General features: G+C 39.9%; 1 protein-coding gene across 13 annotated transcripts in view; it reads right to left on the bottom strand.

Annotated features, from left to right (window-relative positions):
- Positions 1-21,288, bottom strand: part of DNM3 (dynamin 3) — a 414,896-nt gene that overhangs the window by 251,755 nt on the left and 141,853 nt on the right. For all 13 annotated transcript variants that reach the window (XR_002094736.1, XR_002094737.1, XM_019501942.1 and 10 more), the window contains exons 10-13: positions 19,525-19,663; positions 10,981-11,067; positions 5,266-5,336; positions 1,557-1,605 (exon numbers count right to left, since the gene is read on the bottom strand). Coding sequence is in view for 11 of the 13 variants with exons in the window: in XM_019501942.1 (XP_019357487.1) it covers positions 1,557-1,605; positions 5,266-5,336; positions 10,981-11,067; positions 19,525-19,663 (346 nt within the window). In the remaining 2 variants the exon portion in view is untranslated. The remainder of the gene's footprint in view (positions 1-1,556; positions 1,606-5,265; positions 5,337-10,980; positions 11,068-19,524; positions 19,664-21,288) is intronic.

Below are 21,288 nucleotides of genomic sequence, written 5' to 3'. Positions count from 1 at the left end.
AAAACAAAATAGTTACTCTGAGTCACAAGTAGTTACTTCTGTTTGTATATATCAATGTAATTGCACAACTGGAAAATTTTCTTTTAATGGGACAATCGAAAGTGAAGATAACTATACATGTTTGACACATTCCTGTCTGACTAAACAAAAAAGGAAGCATTTCCCCATCGGAAAAGAGGAACTAGTCTTTGGATAAGTTTCAGTATTTAGACCTTTCAAGTTGCTTTTTTTCCCCTTATCCTGTCAAGTTTATTAGGTCAAAACCACTATTTACTGAGAATATGGTCAAAATCTAAGGGTATCACAGCTTTAAGATTTCCAGGGTAAGAATGGACCATTCTAGCCATAATTTAAAAAATGAATTTCAGTTTTTGGGTATTCAACTTATGATACTTTTAAAAAGATGACTGATTGTCAGAAAGTGCTGAACACCCACTTCCTACAAATCAGGAGCTTATCTAATCCTTTAAGTAAGCTCACACTCACTCAAAATCAGTAATCAGTTAAAAAAAATCTCAGCCTTTGCCCCTTCGTTTCTATTGTTGGCATGGGAGCAACCATGCTCTAGAATCAGAAAGATATGTAAACAACCCAACTAGGTTTAATCAAAGTAAAGTGCCTTTATCTTAATTTTGTGTACCCAGAATTTACGCCATCAAAAATGACCACAGATATAATGATGATTGTTGTTTTGCTTGAGAGAAAAATAGACTTGAGAGAAAAATAACTAAGCGTAGATTTTAGACTGGTTGTAGCACCTTCATTATTTTAACTGGAAAATATATACATATACAACCTCCCTCCCCTCCATTCCCCCTCCCCCAGAAACTGATCCTGGAAAATGCTGAGCAGCCTTAACTTGCAATGGAATCAGGGTGAAAGATGATAGCCACCTCTAAGGAGTGCTCAGCATGTTACAGAATCAAGTCCACGCCACACAAAGAGAGACAGCCAGCTTATCTGGTTAAAGCAATCTCAGCAAAAATGCCATTAGTCTGCGACCACCAATCAGGAAAACTAACTGGGTTTATTTAAAACAAGACTGTGGTATATAATCATAATCATTATGAAGTTAAATGAAAGGTTTTAGCAGAGGTAGACAAATCTGCCTTTGCCAACTTATTCGCCCCTTCACTCTGTTATCAAGCTGTGCACGTGTGAATTAGTAAACTACTGTGGGACAAAAAGCACATAAGCAAATACTCAGAGTTCTGAAATCTGAACTCATGCACAAGTTTTAGGTTAAAAAAAACTTAATTTAGGGGCAACATTAAGAGAAATTCTATGTCCTAAAGGGCAAAAGGGAAGAGGCACTGGGAAAAAAAAAAGCAGTGCAACTTGTGGCAAATTTATTAAAATATGTAGCTGGTAGCAACATAAGGAGTCAAATGGTTCCAAAAAATTATATAAAACTAGAATGAAGAAAAGATGTATTTTACAATATGTATCAAGCAAAACTGGTAAATAATAAGCTTAAAGAAAAAATACAGCTGATAAAACAAGTAGCTAGCATTCACTTGTACATGCAGTGCACCATTTTCTTAACAGATGCCTACCTGATTTCCAACTGTACTTTTGTTAACCTGACTGCTTCTCTGTTGAGCACTAAGAAAACAAAGAAAAATATTACACTGAAGAAAATTAGAAATGCTAGTCTAGATCCTGAGCAGTAGGTTTTGGAAATAAAACATTTAAAGAGCCCAGAATCAGATGGTAGTTTCATACAAAAGAAACACAGTAAGCTCAGCTCACTTAAATATTGGTTAGTGGCTAGTTCTTCTAGTAGTATCCTTAAGTGCTAAGAACAGAAAATAGATTAGCACGTAAAGATCCTTATTAGACACTTTCTTTGTAATATATGCTGTACTACTAAGTAAGCCTCTATTTATATTGATGTATCTTTTAAAGGTTGCTACAGGCATGTAAAAGTTATGGCACATTTGCACGTGTGGGAAACATTGGCCTATCAATATTAGAGCCATGGAAAAATAAGTCACTTCAGTTATTTAAAGCTATGCAACAAAATCCTCCCCCTCCTACAAAGTCCCTAATGGCCTTGCCCTGCCAGCTTCTTCTAAATATTTTTCTAGTTTTTATATGCTCTTTGAGGGCATAAATATAAAAGCAATAGATGAATCCATCACAAAAGGTAGTTTAAAAAGTGGAATTTTATAGTAATGCAGCACATTTTAAATTAAAACAAACAAATTCAGATGATTTTGCACAGTTCCTGAACTTTGGCAAGTCCATTACTGAAATGAAACACATTCCTCATTAAAAACAGAAAAGTTATGATTGCTGCAAAATTTAATTCTAAAGGCATTTTATAAGCTATCCACTGCCAATTAGACCACAATACAAATATTAGTGGTGTCTGAAAAACACATTTTGTCTAATAGACTACTAAACCTTCACAACAGTCATTTGATAATAGCAAATTTTGTCTGAATAAGAGTTGCAGACATTTCAGCAAACACCAATTAACTGGTAGAAATAAGCATTTAAAATAGCATCATCCACACGCACTGATTTGAAAGTACAAAAGAGAATAGGTATAAATAAGAAATCTAAGCAAAATCTATTTAGATCCCAGACTAAACACCCAAGTGTGCAATTCTGCCATTCCAGAAAAAGGTTGAAGCACTGGGTACATAGGCTCCAATTATGCAGGTACTCTCACACAAACAACTTTACTTGTGTTAATTGCCCAGCTGTTTTCACTGGGACAATCACAGGCATGTACGTTTGAAGGACTTTGCTATCTGTCACTTCATGGGACATGGCACATCCCCCTAAAGCCTCCTGAGTGTAGAAAACCCTTCATGTAGAAAACGTAAAAGTTGCCCCATAACAAGTTTGTTAGTTTGATTTTTTGTTTTGGTATACACATAAGCTTGCATTAAGGAAATACCTCTCGACCCTCACTTTGACATGTAATGTTCCAATCTTCTTAGGAAAGAATTATAGACCTGTAAGACTAGAAGGGACTGACAGTCATGGAGTCAAGCCACTTGCCCAGGTGTAGGATTCACTGCCATATGTCCTGCCCTCTGTGGTAAGAGAGAACAATGTTTCTCCATCTACTTTATGGCAGCTTTTCAAATAGTTAGAAACCGTTATGATGTTCCCCTTCCCCCACCCCCTGACAAATCTACTTTTCTCCCATTTAAATCCACCTACTTGCTTCAATCTTTCCTCATACAGCTTCCTTTCCAACCCCTTTAACTTCGTTGTTTACCACTAGACCCTCTTCAGTTTCTCTACAATCCGTATAATAACGTACCCAAAATTGGATACAGTATGCCAGTTGAGGCTTAACCAGTGGCACCCAAAGTAGTGTTATCACCTCTGTTGTCTGGTGCACAGTGTTTCTGTTAAACTGTTTTTTTCTTTTTGCAATAGCATCACATTGCTGTTTCATACCAAGTTTGTGATCCACCATTAATTCCCAGATCCTTTTTAGAAGTTCTACTGTCAAGTGAATTACCCCTAATTCTGCACCTGTATTTTTTCTTCTTCTTTGTGGAGCACACTACAATTGTCTGTGTTAAATTTCATTTTGTTGTTTCTAGTCAAGTTCTCAATTTTTTATGATCCCTTTGAATTTCAGTCCTTTTCTTCAAGTGTTTACAACCCTTACAAATTTGATCAATGTGCTCTCTATCACTGCATCCAAGTCACTAATAAAAATATTAAAACAGTACTGGACCCAGAACAGACCCTATGAAACCCTGAGACTCCCAGACAGGTCTGTCATTTATCCATTTAAGGTTACTCTTTGCCTGCAGTTATTTAATCAGTTATACAGCCATGTAATAGTAATCCTATTTAACCCAATTTTCTCCAATTTAATTAGGAGACTATGGGACTGTTAAAAACCTTACAAGAGTCTAGGTACATTTTATCTACTACATTCCCACTATCCACCAAATCAATTATGCTATAAAAAAAGAAAACGAAATTGGTTGGCATGATTTGTTCTTAACAAATTCATAACCGGATACTAATTCCACCACCTCATCCTTCAGATATTGACAAACTGACTGCTTTATAATTGACTTACAAAACTTCTTAGGTATTGAAGTCAGGTTTACTGGGCTTTAAAATCCCCCATATTTTCCTTTTTTCCTTTGCTTAAAGATGGGAATGACATAAGCCCTTCCCTAGTTTTCTGAGACCTCATCTGTCACACAGAAGCTTGCAAACATTACTGCTTACTTACAACTGCAAATATTAAAACATGTAAATGGACTGCCATTTTGTGGTCTGTGCATACCAAAGAATGGGATTTTGTCAACAACTCCTACGGATCAAAGTTTTAAGTCACCAGACCCAGCTGGGAATACTTTGCTTAGGTAGATAGGCTTCTCCAAGTAATCCAACAATACATTCCTTTCCAGTGGAAGACAAAAGTGCCCTCTTCCATGAATGATGAAAAAACCAGGTCATTCAGAACCTCTTCCTTCCGGAGGAGATACGTGAATAATATTCTTTAAAAACATACATCTTCAGACAGTGACCATCTGTAATTTTCTTTTCTGTACCATACCCAGATTAAATGGATTTTTCCTCAAATTAGATGTGAGATTGCAACAAAATAGTGAGAAACAAATGGAATTGATACAGTTCAAACAGGGCACATAACTATTTTTTTAATATATGGACAAGCACATTATTTCCAAAACACAAGACAAGACAGGGGGCAAAAAAACCGCAGGATTACCCCAGGAGAAATAATACATATGGAGGGAGGATGTCGGCATCCTGGCTCAAGAAATGTGTTGTGTTAACACTAATTGGCCAGATCTGGATTTGTCTCTTGGAGAACTAATCTAAACTATCATGCTACACCCTTGTAAAAAACACTGGTAGTTTGCTATTCAGATTTGCTTGTTTTAGAAAGATATGGTATAAATTATCCCCTTATCTTAGGTTTCCCTTCATGTGGATACACTACATACTGACTTGGCTTGTCTGCAGTCTATTTTTCTTTTCCTTCTATGTAAGCTGCCACCAGACACATTTTGAAACACTGCCAATCTTGCATCTTCAGGGTTTTCAAATACAAGAAGAATGATGGTGTGACCAACACCAGTGTTAGACTTCATGTGTGTTGAGTGTGAGCCTGTACCTAAACATCAGAGGGTGGGCACCACACATTTCCACTGTTATATTTCAAGGTTTCCTTTTTTTTTGTTTTTAAGTTAAATTGGTATGAATAGAAAATTAAGAGTGTGTCATTATAATAAAGTCTTTATTACATACTTTGCAAAGCCAATGAAGTCTTCATGGTTGGTGTTGATATAAGATACCTGGATATCAATCAACAGCAATACCTGAAAATGACAAAAGAAAAGGAAAATTTCAGTTTGCTATGTTATTAAACACATGTCTTTTATAACAATTTAAGGCAAATGCAGCAATATTTTCTAAATCCCATGGCTTTTTCCTGCTTTGCTTATTTAATAACCTAGGGAAAAAAGGAGCAACAACAACTACCTTCAGGTCCATGTGGTGGCCTCATTTTCACTGACTGTTTTTGCATAAATTAGGACTAATTCCATGTGGCCAAAGAAGAGTTGAAGCACAACACAGATTCTAGCATTATATTTTGCAAGATAAACAAAATGCACTGCTTTTGCAACTACAATTAGATTTCCAGAAGCCATAAATCATGAATGGACATCCCAATGGATTGAGCTCCATATACCAGCAGGTAACACGAGACAATCGGTGCCCTATTGAATATAGGGTCCAGGTGTCTGACAGGATAGAACAGGTGATGGGGTAAATGAATTAATAATTCTATCTGGCCCATGCAGCCCCTAAAGAATTTAGAAAATTAGTATTTATCTTCCCCTGGCTGCCTGTCATGTGGCCCTCAATGGCTTGCCAAAATTCAGTAAGTGGCCCTCTACCCAAAATAATTGCCCGCCCCTGGATAAGGCGATAGTCCGGCTTATAATGTGGGCATATTGGCCAGGACTCCGTAAACAGGTGGACCAGTTCTATACAGCCTGCCCTGAATGTCAGTGGTATTTGGACCATCTACCACCTTGGGCCCCCTTGTAGCCTTTAGAGGTAGTTTTGACACCCTTCAATAAAACTGTCCCGGACATAATCAGCCCGCTCCCGAGGAGTGCCGCTGGGTACCAATTTGCTCTTGTCACTGTGGATTACGCCACACCTATGAGAACAGTGACAGCAAAACCTATGAGAACAGTGACAGCCCCTAAGGTGGAAGAAGAGTTGATCAGATGGAGTTCACAAGTGGAGATCCCAAAGGAGATACTTACGGACCAGAGTACTAACTTTATGTCCAGAGTATTAAAGGAGGTGTGCAGGATCTTTAGGATCTGACATCAGAGAACCTCGGTGTACCACACACGAACTGACGGCCTGGTCGATCGGTTCAACCAGACCCTGAAGTCCATGATACGAAAGTACATTCAAGGGGACACCAAAAGGTGGGAGGTGTGTATACTCCCGCTCCTGTTTGCAATTCGAAAGGTACCCCAGGCCTCCCTTGGGTGCTCTCCTTTTGAATTGATCTTTGGACATAAGCCTCAAGGACTGTTAGACATAGTCTGAGAAGGGTGAGAGGAAGAGGCACTGGGGGGTAGTAAAAACTCCCACCGGGTAGGAGATCCAAGAGCAGCTAGAGAAGATGAGACATATCACTCAAAATAACCTGGAGGAAGCCCAAGCAGATCAGAAATGCCAGTATGACTCAGGGACTCAGATACGAGAATTCCAAGAGGGAGACTTGGTATTGGTAATGCTACTGGACCTTACCAGTAAACTGAAGACTAGATGGCAAGGTCCATTTAAAGTATGGAAGAAATCAGGCCCCACCAGCTATGAGGTAGAGCGACCGGGCATGCAGAAAGGTAGACAAGTGTACCACGTAAACATGTTAAAACGAGAGGTAATGGAGGAGTGGTGACCCAAGTGGTCAAAGGACCCCAGTGATAGGGGAACAGCTACCCCAAGGAAAGTGGGAACTGGAATGCCTGGCGCAAAAATATAAAGATGTTTTCAGAGAGGTGCCAGGCTGGGCAAAGGGGGTATGCCATCAGATCCAGACAAGCCCAGGGCAGGCAGTACAAGAACACTGGAGAAGCCTACCCCAGTTGCTATATGCCCCAGTACAAAAGGAATTAGAACAGATGCTGGCTCAAGGTATCATCAAGGAATTGCAGAGCCCCTGGAGAAGTCCTCTGGTGGTAGTACCAAAACCAGATGGGTCCATCAGGCTCTGCATTGATTTCCGGAAGGTAAACAGTATCTCCTCCTTTGATGCTTTCCCGATGCCTAACATAGAAGACAGGCTAAAGAAGATAGGGCGGGCCGAGTTTATCTCAACCCTGGATCTAACAAAAGAGTACTAGCAAATCCCCATGGCACCAGAGGATAAGATGAAGATAGCTTTTGGCACACTCTGGGGTTTGCAACGGTTCACTTGGATGCCTTTTGACCTACATGGGGCAGCGGCTTCTTTCCAGAGGCTAATGGACAGGATCCTAGCAACACACTAGGAGTATGCCACAGCCTATATCAATGATATAGTGATCTTCTCCTGGACCTAGGATCAACATGAGGCATATACAAAATATCCTAGAAGAACTGAGGCGCAGTGAGTTAACAGCCAACCCCAAGAAATGTGCCCTCAGGAAATCAGAAACAAGGTATTTGAGGATTAAAGTGGGGTAGGGGAGAAAGTGGGGCAGACACCCCTTGCAGACAAAGTGGAGGCAATACAGGTCTGCAGATTACCTCAAATGAAGAAGTAACTAAGGTCCTTCCTGGGGCTGGTGAACTATTACAGATGACTCATACCCTGGTTCTCAGAAACAGCCACTCCTCTTACAGACCTGCTACAAGGCCGAGGAGGGGGTTGCTTAGACTGGACCCCAGGAGCCCAGACAGTGTTCGCCGAGGTAAAAGAAGCCCTATGTAACACCCTGTCACTGTTTACCCCAGACTTTTCACATATGTTCCAGTTGCACACTGATGCTTGTCACGGCTGTCAGGGCGGTGTTGTCACAATACATCCAAAGGGAAAAAAGGCCTATAGCTTTTGCTAGTAAAAAGTTAGCTAAAACAAGACACAATACCCTACTATTGAAAGAGAGTGTCTGGCCATAAAATGGGGAATCCAACTGTTTAGATATTACTTATATGGGAGAAAGTTCCTCCTTATTACTGACCACACTCCACTTCAGTGGCTCCAGACCTCCAAGACAGAAAACCCCAGATTAATGAGATGGGCCTTAGCCCTGCAACCTTTCTTCTTTTCTATAGAGCACTGGCCGGGGCGAATGAACATTGTGGCTGACTTCCTATCCTGACTGACAAGACGGCAACGGACCAGAGGGAATGCTGATAGACAAAAAGAACAGATCCGGACAAAAGATGATGACAGAGATCTTGTGGGGACTCTCCACTGGAGGGGGAGAGGTGTGTGACAGGGTGCCTGAAGCACCTTGCCACAAACAGAATCAGGAAGGAATAAGAGAGAGAAATTTACCTCATGGAGCAGGAGGAGCCATGCCAAACCCCTCCGTGATCAGGACGACTGAAGGAGTTGGCTGGGGCTGCAGCAGATCAAAGGCATGAGAAGAAAAAAGTGGTGTGGGAAAAGAACAAAGAGAAAGGGAGAGGTACCATGCTGGCGAGCAAAGAAGGAACAGCTGGGTCAGGCAGGCAGCCAATAGGGAACTGCCACGATGGACCCTGCTGAAGAGAGGAAGATTTAAGGGACGCCGGGGGAGCATCCCGAGAGAGGCAGAGGAAGAAAGAAAGCAGAGAAGAGGAGAGAGCAGGCAAGAGAAGAAGATCGATTAGAGGGCCAAAGTGTAAGCTCCAACCCCATAACTTACCAGACAAGGTCCAGCCAGAAATTGGAGCTGACAGAGAAGCTTAAGTGACCGGTGAGTCCAAGTGGGGGGGAGGTGCTGAAGGGAACCACTCTGGGAACCAATAGGAACAGGAACACAAAGGTGACATTACTCCCCCAGAAGGGGAAGAAGAGAGAGTGGACCCCAGTTACAAGAGGGTGATGGGGGGGGACACGACCACAGAAAGAGAAAACTTGGGGCCTGTGCAAGGAAGAACAGGGCGAGCAGCCACTTAGACAAGGGCCCTAGTCGAGATCCTTCAAGCAAAGATAATAATGGACCTTAGAGGTAATCAACAGTGCCTGGAACATCAGATATGGTGAGGGCAGGGGATGGGGATGGTGGAGCCCTGCAAAGAGCCACTAATGTTTTGAGTCCATAACCATCTCAGTTGCCTCCCAGTAGTGTCTAAGCATATCTCCCATAACATCAAAAGGCGTGGCAGACAATCTACTACAGCGAGACACTACTATTTCAGCAGGGAGGCAATGTGACTCTGGGTGGCGCAAAGACCCCCTTATAGATGGTCAAATGTGCGGGGAGAAGGAATCATAAACTGTGATAACAACACATTGAACAGTTTTTTACAGAAGCATTGAAACAGGAGAGAACAGGCATACCACAGAGTATATCAGTAGTAAAATATTTCAAGTCCTACAGAAGATTGGGAGTGGTAAAGTATTTGCGTGGTGGACTGACAACGCAAGTAACATGAAAGCAACATGGGAGATCATAATGGATAAATATCCACATATTACTGCAATAGGATATGCATCCCAAGGGCTAAACTTGCCTCTTAATGACATCATGAAGTTGGACAATACAAAAAGATCTATAGAAGAGCAAAAGAAGTTATAAAGTATGTAAAAGCTACTCATATTGTAGCTGCAGTCTTTAAGAAGCAGGAAGAAAAGAATGCAAAGAATAAAATAGTGACACTCAAACTGTGTAGTAAAACTAGATGCTACTGCATTTGACTGGATTACAAAACAAGCAACACACTTAGGACTTGATATTGGAAAGGCATTTTCAAATGTTGCAGAATACTGAACATCTTCAGGTATTTGGCCCAGAAATGCAGTCTGGGACTCTGCCACACATATCCCTGGGCTGACCCCAAGCATATCCCTCCTGCAACGGGGTGGCAAGACTTTCACACAACACATCCTCTGACTGCTCTTGCTCCTCACCTGCTTCAGAGTCCTCCATCTTCTGCAGCATGTGAAAAAACCTTGTCTATGTTTGGAAATGGTCACACCAAATCAAGAAATAAACTAACATGTGAAAGAGTAGAGAAGCTTGTCTCAAATCTGGGCAAACCTTCAGTTTTCAGAAGACCATGAAGACGATAAAAATGAAGAATCAGAAGAAGCAGAAACTGCTGATAGTAATAGCTCAGAAAACTACACTGATTAGACAAACGTAGCAAAACTTGTATTCAGTGAGCCTTGGCTTTCTTCCCCCTTTTCTTCTCAGCTCTTCTTCTAAAAATGAGTGCTTTCTGTATCTGCTTGACACTGTAGAGGACACTAAGTCCAGAATACATAATAACCTTCTTTGTTTTACTATAATGTTGATGGTTTCTATTATTTTCAACTTTAATTTTTGCCTGCTTCTCATAAACTAGCAAAAACTAAGAGATGCTAGGTTCCTTAGAGTTCAGCAGCTTGTAGTTCCAGTTGTAACAAAAATTAAAAACATTTTAAAGTAAATTCAATTAGTAAATGTGTAATTACTGTCTGAATAAACTATACTTTTACATTTAATAAATATACCAAACATGATAATTTTATGAGCAAACCAAGTTATACATAATACATTTTATGTTTTTGAAGTGGCAAAGTGAATCTAGATCTGTAAAGGGTGCTAAGGAAATAAGTATTGCATATATTTACATTTTCCCCAAAATTTCCATTCTTTTCCAAAAAAATGTGGGGGGGAATGTTTTCCACGGCTTCAAAATTTCCGTAAATTTTACATCTCTAGTTAAGGCTTTTCATAAAATAATACAGGTAAAATCTTTAGGGGAGTCTTTCACCATACAGTTTCCTGACCCATCAGATTTCATGTTTACTCCCACCTGTCCCTTGGTCTTCTCCTCCCTTTCTCGAATATGGCCAGCAACAATCCTTTCAGTTTCTTCGCAAAGTCTTGGATAGGTTGCCAACTGTAAAATAAAAGGATTAGGTTTTTAACTTTCTAGGTGATGTTAAGAGCATATAAATGTAGGATTTATATTATACAAAATTTCATCCCTAGAGAAAAGAAGTTTTGGAAAATACTAATCACAAGAAGAACCTATGAAAAAAGATTAATTACCAGCAATAATCATTTTAGAGTAGACATATAGACACAGAAACTCTTGAAATGGGGGTGTATATTTGTTTTAATAAGCTCAAGGGAGTAATGATCAATTTGGGTGAATGCTCCTTTGCAGAAATGGAAAACAATACACATGGGACCGCATAACTAATGCCATCAAATCTTGTTCATTTTTTCTGAATCCCTAGCAAAGCTATTCCAAAATGGAAGGCAGAAGAATGGAGAAAGAAGATGTGTATGTGAGCTTCAAGAACAACATACTGTTAAGGAAGCTTTTTTTGTTTTATAATTTTTTAGTATTGGCTGCAAAGATCTGGGAGACTTTCACTTATCTCAACATAGGATGATTAATGTTTGCATGGTTACATGCTACTAAAACCAGCTCAGGGCTATTTTTTCATCTAATTTTTGCCCCCTACCTCCAATTGGTAAATTGTAAAGTTTAGAGAAACACCTTGAGCACATCAATAAACTGGTTTAGATTAAACTCATGTAATTTTTAGACAGAAATTTTGGACATGAACATATAATTACTGCAATTTATCAGGCATTCGCACTCTCCAAGTATCCTGGCTGAGCAACGCAGTCTTGAGAGAGAAAGAACATCCTCACTACAATGAATCCCCGTGGGACTGGAACAAAAGTTCTAAAAGACCAAGTCATCTATAATAGGGTTAGTCAATTTGCAGCATCCTCATCACCACAAAAAAAAATCAGTTCTGGCTCTGGGATTGTTAAATGCTGGAGTTTGTTATAAATGGAGTTTGATATAATACTGCTGGGCTGTAATTAGTGGGAAATATTCTCTCAAGCACTGAAATAATGGACATGATTCATAGATGTGATTCCATCAACAGTGTTGGCTCGTAAGAAGGGGGAAGACAACTCCAAATCCTTTCAGTGGGCTAGTAATAATTGTGCTTTCACGTCTGACAAACAGAATAGTTTTGACAGATGGTTATAAGGTATAATGACTGTACTTTGGACTAGTCTAACACTGTATAAGTATTTATCATTTATGTAGGATTTTTTACACAAAATAGTACCTGCATGCCAAACAGGGCAAGATTTGAAAGCAGAATTGTAGAAATCTGTGAATGTACTTTTACTGGAAGTTCTCAGTAAAAACATGTTCCTTTCAAAGTAAGTCTTTTCTATATCAAAAAGCCTATGACTCTTCACAATAATTCATTACACTTTTTAGGAGCAAGCAACATCAGAATTCAAGTCTGACATAATCCAGACCACCAGAGAATATTCTGGATGTGGATGAAGAACCTAACCTGTGACAAAACATCTGAAGGAGGAGATGTTTTGTCTTGCATTTCTCAAGTCAACTTCTTGGATGATACTATTATGCATAATAATGAAGTTCTCTTCACTATCTGTTCAAAAAACAAGATAACAAACCATGTCCTTATAATTCTGAATGAGTCTCCTAATTGCTATTTTACAAAACCAATGCAGTTAGTTTTGCCTTGGCATAGCAGTGGGGAGACCCTTTGGATAAATGCAGGGGGAGAAGTTTTATTAAAGACTATTTATAACTGAAGTCACTTAAACACCTCCTGCTCTATGCCAGCTCAAGTAAAGGCCATATTGTTTGACAGACCTTCAGAGAAAGTTTTTCTCCTTGAGAAAAGCAAGGAAATATTAATTTTTCCTTTCTTCAATAGTCATCCATCCACTGAAATCTACACAGCTTCAAGTCCATCCGAAGCAAACAAAATAATAGAAAGACTACCAGAATCCAAAAGGCATTTGCTAAAACCATGCAATAACTGCAGCTCCTATTGCTAATTATTGTTATCCCCCTACCCTTCCCAAAAAGGTACTACTTTTCTTTTTAAAATATCTAAAGTACTTTCATTATTTATGCAAACTACTTACACAAACTTAAACTAACCAACAGTACTGAAAGAAAAGAGGTGCCAAGATTTCCACCCTAAAAAAGTCATAGTAGCTAGTAAAAAAAAATAGAAAAGACTTAATCAAAACCAAGTTTTCTGTATACGCCTGCTTCAAACGTTCAGATTTTTTAAAGGTATATGCACATGAGGAAATGGTTCTTAGAGGGCTCCAATTTGGATGCCAAGGAAGCATGCATAACCCAAGTGCATGGATCTACCCAAGAAGTGCTCAAGGGAAAAGGCTAACATCACAACAGCATACCCACTCCAATGCAGTTTGGTGAAGCTAAAGAAAGAGAACAGTCCTGAGATGACCTGAAGGGAGTTAGATATGAGAAACTGTGCAAAATGTAAAAGCAATACTCACACTTTCTTACATTGTATTGTTATGATAAATTTTCAAGTGCTCTATTTTAGAAGATTAAGATATATTTTATCTATATAATCTTAAATTTGCATATCACTACACACTCGTGTACACACACAAACTTCTATTTTTATTAAAAATATAGTTTCCAGCCCAGAAACAACATCAAATTGTCTACCTTGGAATGGAGACAGAAAAGATGCCTGGGAGAACTAGTGATACTTTACTTTTCCATTCAGATAAAATGACTTGCTATCAGAAAACAGAATATTCTAAGCTACTAAGTATATTTAAAACACATTCACCCACAATTAGCTGACCCCTGAAGAGACTCCAGCAGTGTTCTAGAGGCCGTTGTGCTGCCAATATGGCATACAAAGAACTGTCACACATGATATGGAATAAATTAACTATGGCATTGCAGGGCTGCCAACATAGGGCAGCAGGAGAGGAAAAGGGCAGGGGGGAGAGGGAGGAAAAGGACAGTGGGGAAAGGGAGGGGAAGGGTGCAGTGGCATGAATGCACCCCTCTTTCAATTGACTGTCACAGAAGCACCAGCTGGGGAGCGTTTTTAAGTCCCAAAAGCAAACGAGAATTCCCCTGCCCTGCCTCTCCATGCTCAATGGCACCTCTCCACCCACAGCTGCCATGGGGGTGGACCTGTGAGGGTGCTCCAGAGCTGCTCCTTAAGTTCCAGCTGGGCTCCGCATGATGCTGGATTCACCTAGGAACAATGCCTGCAGAGGGTGGGTTCTCCCTCCATCCCTGGCCCTCCTTGGTGTTCTCTGCCAGCATGGGAGCAGAGGCAGGGCAAAGGAACCTCCTACTGTTGCAGCATGCCTGCAGTGGGACAGGAATGGCTCTGGATAATAATTTATCCAAACAATAGACAAAGAAAAATGCTAAGTATTTGCATATACTTCCTAAATACTGAACATAGTTTGACAGCATTGTTTTCTCCAAGTTATGCATTTTTGTGTGTGAGTTCTACAAGCCATGTCACTCTTGTAGAGAGATTCCTGCTACCAGGCTCCTCCACCCAGCCACATGGAAAAGAGGCTCTAAATTTCCTCTCTGTCCTGGATCTAAATCAGCGAAGGCCAGCCTTTTTGGCAGGAGTGCCATAAATTAGCCCCACATCTTCCCTGAGTGCCATTCCTATCCCCTTCTTTTGCCTGATCCGTGCTCTGCTTTCTCCTCCCTGCCCTATGCTTTCTGCCCAACCTACTCCTCTCCCCAGTGTGCCACATATTAAGGCTGTGCAAAACAGCACCATTTCGTTTCAACTTCTGTTTCACCATTTTGACAGAACAGTGTTTTGTTTCGTGTTTCGTTTGGTTTCAAAAGCACCGTGAAAACAGCAGGCATGGTAGCCCCTGCTGAGGAAACGAAGCCTGCCGGCTTTCAAGGAGATAGGTGCAAGGGTTTCTGGCAAACTGCACCTCAGGTTCTGCAGCATATGTGTTAAGGTGTACCTGCACTGTGTCCTTCCCCCTCCCACTCCTTACTTTGTTTCCCCACAGGCCAGCTTCAGCTTCGAAACTCATTTTGTTTCGAGGCTGTTTCGAAGCCCTTTGTTTGATTTTGATTTCGCTGTTTCAGGCTCAAAACAAGTCGAAACAGCATCAAAATGAAAACAGCGGTGAAATTTCGCGCAGCTTGACCATGTATCACACACAAAAGCTGCCAGTGCCACTTGTAGCATGTATGCATGTCACAGGTTCAACACCCCCGATCTAAATACTCTCTCTGCTCCTTGATCATAGGGCTTGGTGTTGCCATTCTAAAGCTTCAAATACCTTCAGGACTCCAGCTTGTGGCAACACCTGTGAGCTCCAAAGTAGCACTCCTAGAATACATATTGCACCAACAGCCACAAAAAAGTTTAGCTAATTATTACTGGAAAAAGTTCCACTCAAGTAATCCACTACAGGATTTCCTCTGAGCCTTAACAAGTGAAGAAATGAACAACTGGCCCACTGGCTTTAAGAGAGACTAAGAATTATGGTTCTAAACCACTTGGGCAGTTTGAAATCCAGAACTCAACCGTATCTATTCTTACTGGCATCCTGATGATGAATGGGGAGAGAGAAAAAAAATCTTACTAATGCATCACAAGAAACAAAGTGACCCCAACTTGGCAGGTCTTGTGCTCCCCAAAAGAACATAAATTTGTCATTGATTCTTCCATTGATGGAAAGAAGAGATACAACTCTGGGCCTGTTCTATAATCATCTAGCCATAAAGGTAAATCAGAAACCCTAATGCTCTGCACCAATTTTTATCAATACCTTCTGATGACATTTTATTTAGATTAAAATAGGAATGGGTAAAATACTTAACAGTGCCATCTTTTGCTTATAAAATGATTTTGTGAGACTCCCATGTTTGTTACATTTCCTTCCCTTGACGAAAAAAATGGATAGCTCCAGCTATGGCCAAGGGCCAATGCCAGTTCCAAGAATGATACATTTCTGTCAACCCTTACATATAATATAGCAGAAAAAGTGAATGAGTGTAAAATTTTCACAAGCTCCTATGTGATTTTTGTTCCCAAGTCCCATTTTTAAAACTGACTTCAGCATTTAGGAAAGATATTGGGAGCTGGTGTCCTTGGGTGCCTATACATGTGCAAGTGAAGCTGCTCCGACATGCTGTGATTGCAGTGCGTTGGAGCAGATTCAATTATTTGAGTCTACTGGAGTGTGATAATTACCACACTCCAGCAGACTACAGTGTCACATATATCAGCATCCCCACACTGAAAAATGGCAGCAGGGATGCTTTAACTAAAGTTCATTCAACAAGCTTTAGTTAAAGCACCCCTGGCGCCATCCTTCAGTGTGGGGGGTTGCTGATGCATGTGATGCTCCTGGTGCTTTAATTAGAGCTGCTCTCAGAGCCACTCTAATGAAAGAGCCCCCCCCACCCAGTACACATATATAAACAACCCTCATTTCCAAAGCAGTTCTGAAGATGGGAAATGGACTGAACTAAGTGCTTTGAAAACGTTACCCATTTATTTTTGTGCATCAGATTGCAATGCAAATGATAGTAACACTTATCCCATACTAATACTTCTCTGGTAATAAAGAAGGAGCACACTTAGACTTACGAAAAGAGATGGACTGGAAGAAATTAAAAGAAAACCTGTCATTACAGTCACACACCATACAAGGAATTCTGTAGGTATACAAGAATGAAGTAAAGTATCCAATATGGAAATTAACCTATTATAAAAAAACCTCAGCTGTTATACAAAAGAGTCTGACGATACCCAATACTGTATCCATTATACTCATGCTCCTATAAAGGAAAATCAATAAGTCTTAGAATAAGAATAAGAAAATAGATAAAGGACAGCCAGCTATCTGAATGTTTGAAAAGGCCGTTCATAAATTGTCTTACCAGAGGTCTATTAAGAGATCTAAGAAAACAAAACACAGAAAATAGAGGAAATAAATTGTCAGTTTCCATCATAAAAGGATGCTTATAATAAAGTGTCCTCAGAATCTGTACTGGGAATGGTGGTCTGGGTAAGAGTGATTGTTCAAATGGTAATAATATCAGATGACAATTATTTATGAGTCAGGAGCAAAGTAAGCCAAGAATTACAGGAAGCCCTAACCACGCAAGATGACTGGGCAACACCACTGCATATTAAATTCACAAAAAATAACTAGAAGGTGATGTACAGCTGAAGGAGCAATTCACAACTAAGTCTAAAACCATGACTGATCAGGAGGAACAGCTATGCATCACTGAAGAAAAAGAATGTGCAGCTGAAATAAAAAAAGTAAATACCAAGTTAGATTGTATTATAAAAGGAAGAGAGTATTACTGATTACATTGCCATGACCAAAATGGATAGCATGCCCTCACCTTGAATACTGGAGTCAGTTCTGTTCACCCCATCTTGAAAAAGGATCTATCAGGTATAGAAACGATCCAGAGAAGGGAAGTGAAAAAGAACAGCAACATAGAAAAACTCACAAATGGAGGGGTATATAAAACTCTCCCCAGACCAATAAAACTTCACTTTTTATAAAAAAGGAATGCATATTTTAATGAGAAGACTAAGAGATGACATAGCAAAGGAACAGAAAATAATGAATGACAGAAAAAGCAAATCAAAAGTTCAAATTTCCCCACTTATATTAAAGCAAAGTAGCAGTAAAAGAAGTAAAAAAGCAACAAATCTAAAAGGAAACATATTTATTTGATATAATTGATCAGTGGAACACTGCCACTGAAGACAGAAGTCAAGAGATTAGAATTCAAAAAATTATATATTTATGTAAACATTAGTTTATATTATACAGTGTAAAAAACATTAAGAGATTAAAGGGTGTTTCCCCCTTTATAGGGTAATTCAGAGGCAAAAAGATAGCCTGCAACAGGCTGAAAGTTAAAGAGAACCTTTGAAGAACACTGGCAGAGACAAGATAATGGATCAGATGGAACCACTGACTTCTGAAAAGGCTATCCCCTGCAATAGAGGAACATGCATCTGATTTTTGATATCTGTAGGTTATTCAGCTACGTACCAAACCTCAAACTTTGTCACAATAGGAAAATAAGGCTTGGGATTTCTTTGTTTGTTTGTGTTAAGGAAACAAAACGCCTGCATTTTAAAATTATGTTTAATATTTACTACCAAAGGAGTCTGCTATTTTATATCTGTTGGGAAGGTCTCTTTGGTTTTATCTACGTGTGTGCTTTACTACAGAGCTGACTAACTCCACAGTAAAATGACACCATCTACACCAGGGGTGGGCAATTATTTTAGGTGGAGGGCTGCTTACTGAGTTTTGGCAAGCCATCGAGGGCTGCATGACAGGCAGCCAGAGGCAGAAAAATATTAATTTTCTAAACTTTAGGGGCCCCATGGGCCAGATAGAATGGCTTGGTGGGCCGCATCTGGCCTGTGGGCTGCATTTTGCACACCCCTGATCTACACGCACTCCTGTATTGGAGTGCAATAGGTTAATTAACTTCACTGTAGGATAGTACTGTCCAGGACAAGTACTATCCTATAGCGGAGTAGTTACATGCACTGAAACGCACACGCAGACAGTGACCACGGCTGGCTGGGGCACAAAGGTGTTAAAGTGCAAGGGCTGCCTGCTGGTTAGCCTCATACTGTAGCACTCATGCCCCAACCAGCCCCCTCTGCAGCATACTGAGCCGGGGTGGAGCAGCCTTGGGCTGGCAGGCTAACTGCACCTGCAGATGCACCCTTTGAGTACATACACTTTTCACCTAATGGAAGCTAATTGCACAGCAGATTTTTTTCAAATTAAATTAGTTTGCTACACACTCTTGGCAGTGCTTAAGAGACTAAGGTCACCCTTCTACCTACGTGCAGAACTCACACTTGTGAATGTGTCCACAAAACAAAGGGAAAACTAGATCCCCCCTTCGAGGCTCTTGAAAACTCCAGATTATGAATTAGCAATCTGTGTATATGATGAACAGCACAGGAGAATAAAATCACTGTTCATTAGTTCTTTGGGGATTTAAAAATGGTTATAGTGCAAAGAGGTTGTATATGAAATCTGTAATTTGGCAAATCTGCTCCTTAGGCATATTTGGAATCTCATCTTTATTAGCAAATTAATTATTCTTCTACTTTACTTTTGTCCATGCTGCAATGATAACTTTAGATCTGAATTGGCTTGGGGTTTTTCACCTTACACCGCTATAGAACTATTAGCTAGGTTTCATGGGTAAGGGCACTGAGGAGATCCTGCTCTGTTCATATTATGCCCTCAGTAACACTGTGCAATATGAATGAGGGTAATATGGTTATACAAGTGAATGAAGAACCAACTGACATAAATAATATAGTGAGGATACAGGACCCAGAAATAAACTTTTTTAAGCACCAAAACACATCATGAGTTGTATACGACTACTGGTTACATAAAAAGTTAATCTTTATTTGTGAAACAAATTATCTACCATAATAGCTAGCAGGTTAACAGAATATTTCAAGTATTAGTGAATCCATTCAGAAGTTACCTTTTTTGTGCATTTCTTGACAGTGTTGATTAACTCTTGCATCACCAGATCCACGCTTTTTAAGGAAGGCCCTTTCAGCTTCACTATCTGTTTTTTAACTATAGCTTCAAAGGCCATGTCTGGAGTAAACAAACCTGTTCTGTGGACATATAATAAAGCATGTAAGATACTGAAGAAAGACTTTATAGAAAAGAATACAACTTGAACGAAAGCACAGTACAGAATCCCAAGCATCATGATGATATGAACAAAAGAATTCTGTAAGTTGCAAGATGGATGGTTAGCTTAAAGTACTCTACAGCTCAGCTATTTGAAAAGAATATAAACCAAAAAATAAAGTATTTATTTGACAAATGTTGCTTAATTATGGTAACAGATTATAGTATATTATCATATTTTTCAGTTTAGTTTGTAAAGTTGAATGGTCTTAGTAATACTAGGACTCACTAAAGCAGTATCTCTACTACTTAAATCTTTCCTGACAAATGTGGAGAGGACCACTGGGTTTTGACATGTCAGTGATAGGGAGTGTGGATTACAAAATGAAAAATAAATAGGTTTGCGCTGAGATGTCTTACACTTCTGCCATTTGTGCATATATGGTTTAGGTAAATACTTGTCTTCATACCCAACATACTATTAATCTCTTTCTTTTCAAAGATTTACAACACTATAAAAATAGCTGAATGAAAATTGGAATGAGCATGGAACTCATTTTGCTTGTCTGTCCTCAAATCAGAAGATTTAATATATATTAATTTGTTTACTAGGTTGAAGGATAAGAATGTAAAAAAAAAAAAAAAAAAAAATTAACCTGACAATTCTTTTGTGAAATAATCCCACCTAAAAAGAATGACATTTAGGGCAGCTGCATTCTCAAATGTCTGACAATGTGCATAGAAAGTTACATATAAACTTTCCATCCAAGCTGTGTGGACATATACAAGCAGACAACTTGTAGAACTAGAGACTCTAGCCCGGGGCAGCTACTTTTTTGTTGAAAGTGCCAAAAACATATGCAACCTTGACTTGTAAGATGTTGGAGGGCCAGGGACAAACAGTGTGGGGAGCCATGAGGGGCCCAATCCTTGCTGTGGCAGCGCAGCCCCAGCCCTTTCCCCAAGGTGTACATGCCAAAGAAAATGTCTTTGCATATCATGCTCTGGCATGTGCACCAGGGGTTGCCTATCCCTGCTCTAACCTTTATTTCTCCTTCCAAAACTGCTTGCATAGATCTAAACTTGATATGCAAAGAGATTCAGAAGCCTTTAAGAACACTGTCTAAAGAAAAGAACATAACTTGAATGAAAGAAACGTAATTAAAATTGTAAGACTGCTATCTTGAATAGGCCAAGAGACCTCATAGACAAAACAAGAAACAAGCCGTATAAATATAAGTATTGCACTCAAGAGCAGGGCCAGATATTCAGTCCCTATGCAGATGTGTTGCTTGAAGCATTCCAAATAGCGAGTTTACAGAGGTGTGCCACTAAAAACACATTTCAACAAAGACCCTAAAAACTGAGCAATATAGTTTCATAGTTTCTAGGGTCGGAAGGGACCTGAGCAGATCATCTAGTCCGACCCCCTGCCATGGCAGGAAGAGCACTGGGGTCAAACGACCCCAGTAAGGTGGTCATCCAACCTCCTCTTAAAAACCCCCAGGGTGGGAGCCTGCACCACCTCACTTGGAAGCTGGTTCCAGACCCTAGCCGCCCTGACCGTGAAGTAGCGCCTCCTGATGTCCAACTTAAACCTTCCCTC

This window comes from Gavialis gangeticus, unplaced genomic scaffold (assembly GCF_001723915.1).
Source record: "Gavialis gangeticus isolate Ggan-Ray unplaced genomic scaffold, GavGan_comp1, whole genome shotgun sequence".
Taxonomy (NCBI): Eukaryota; Metazoa; Chordata; order Crocodylia; family Gavialidae; genus Gavialis; species Gavialis gangeticus.
The sequence above is the reverse complement of the archived record's forward strand: the minus strand, read 5'-3'. Positions and strand labels throughout refer to the sequence as shown.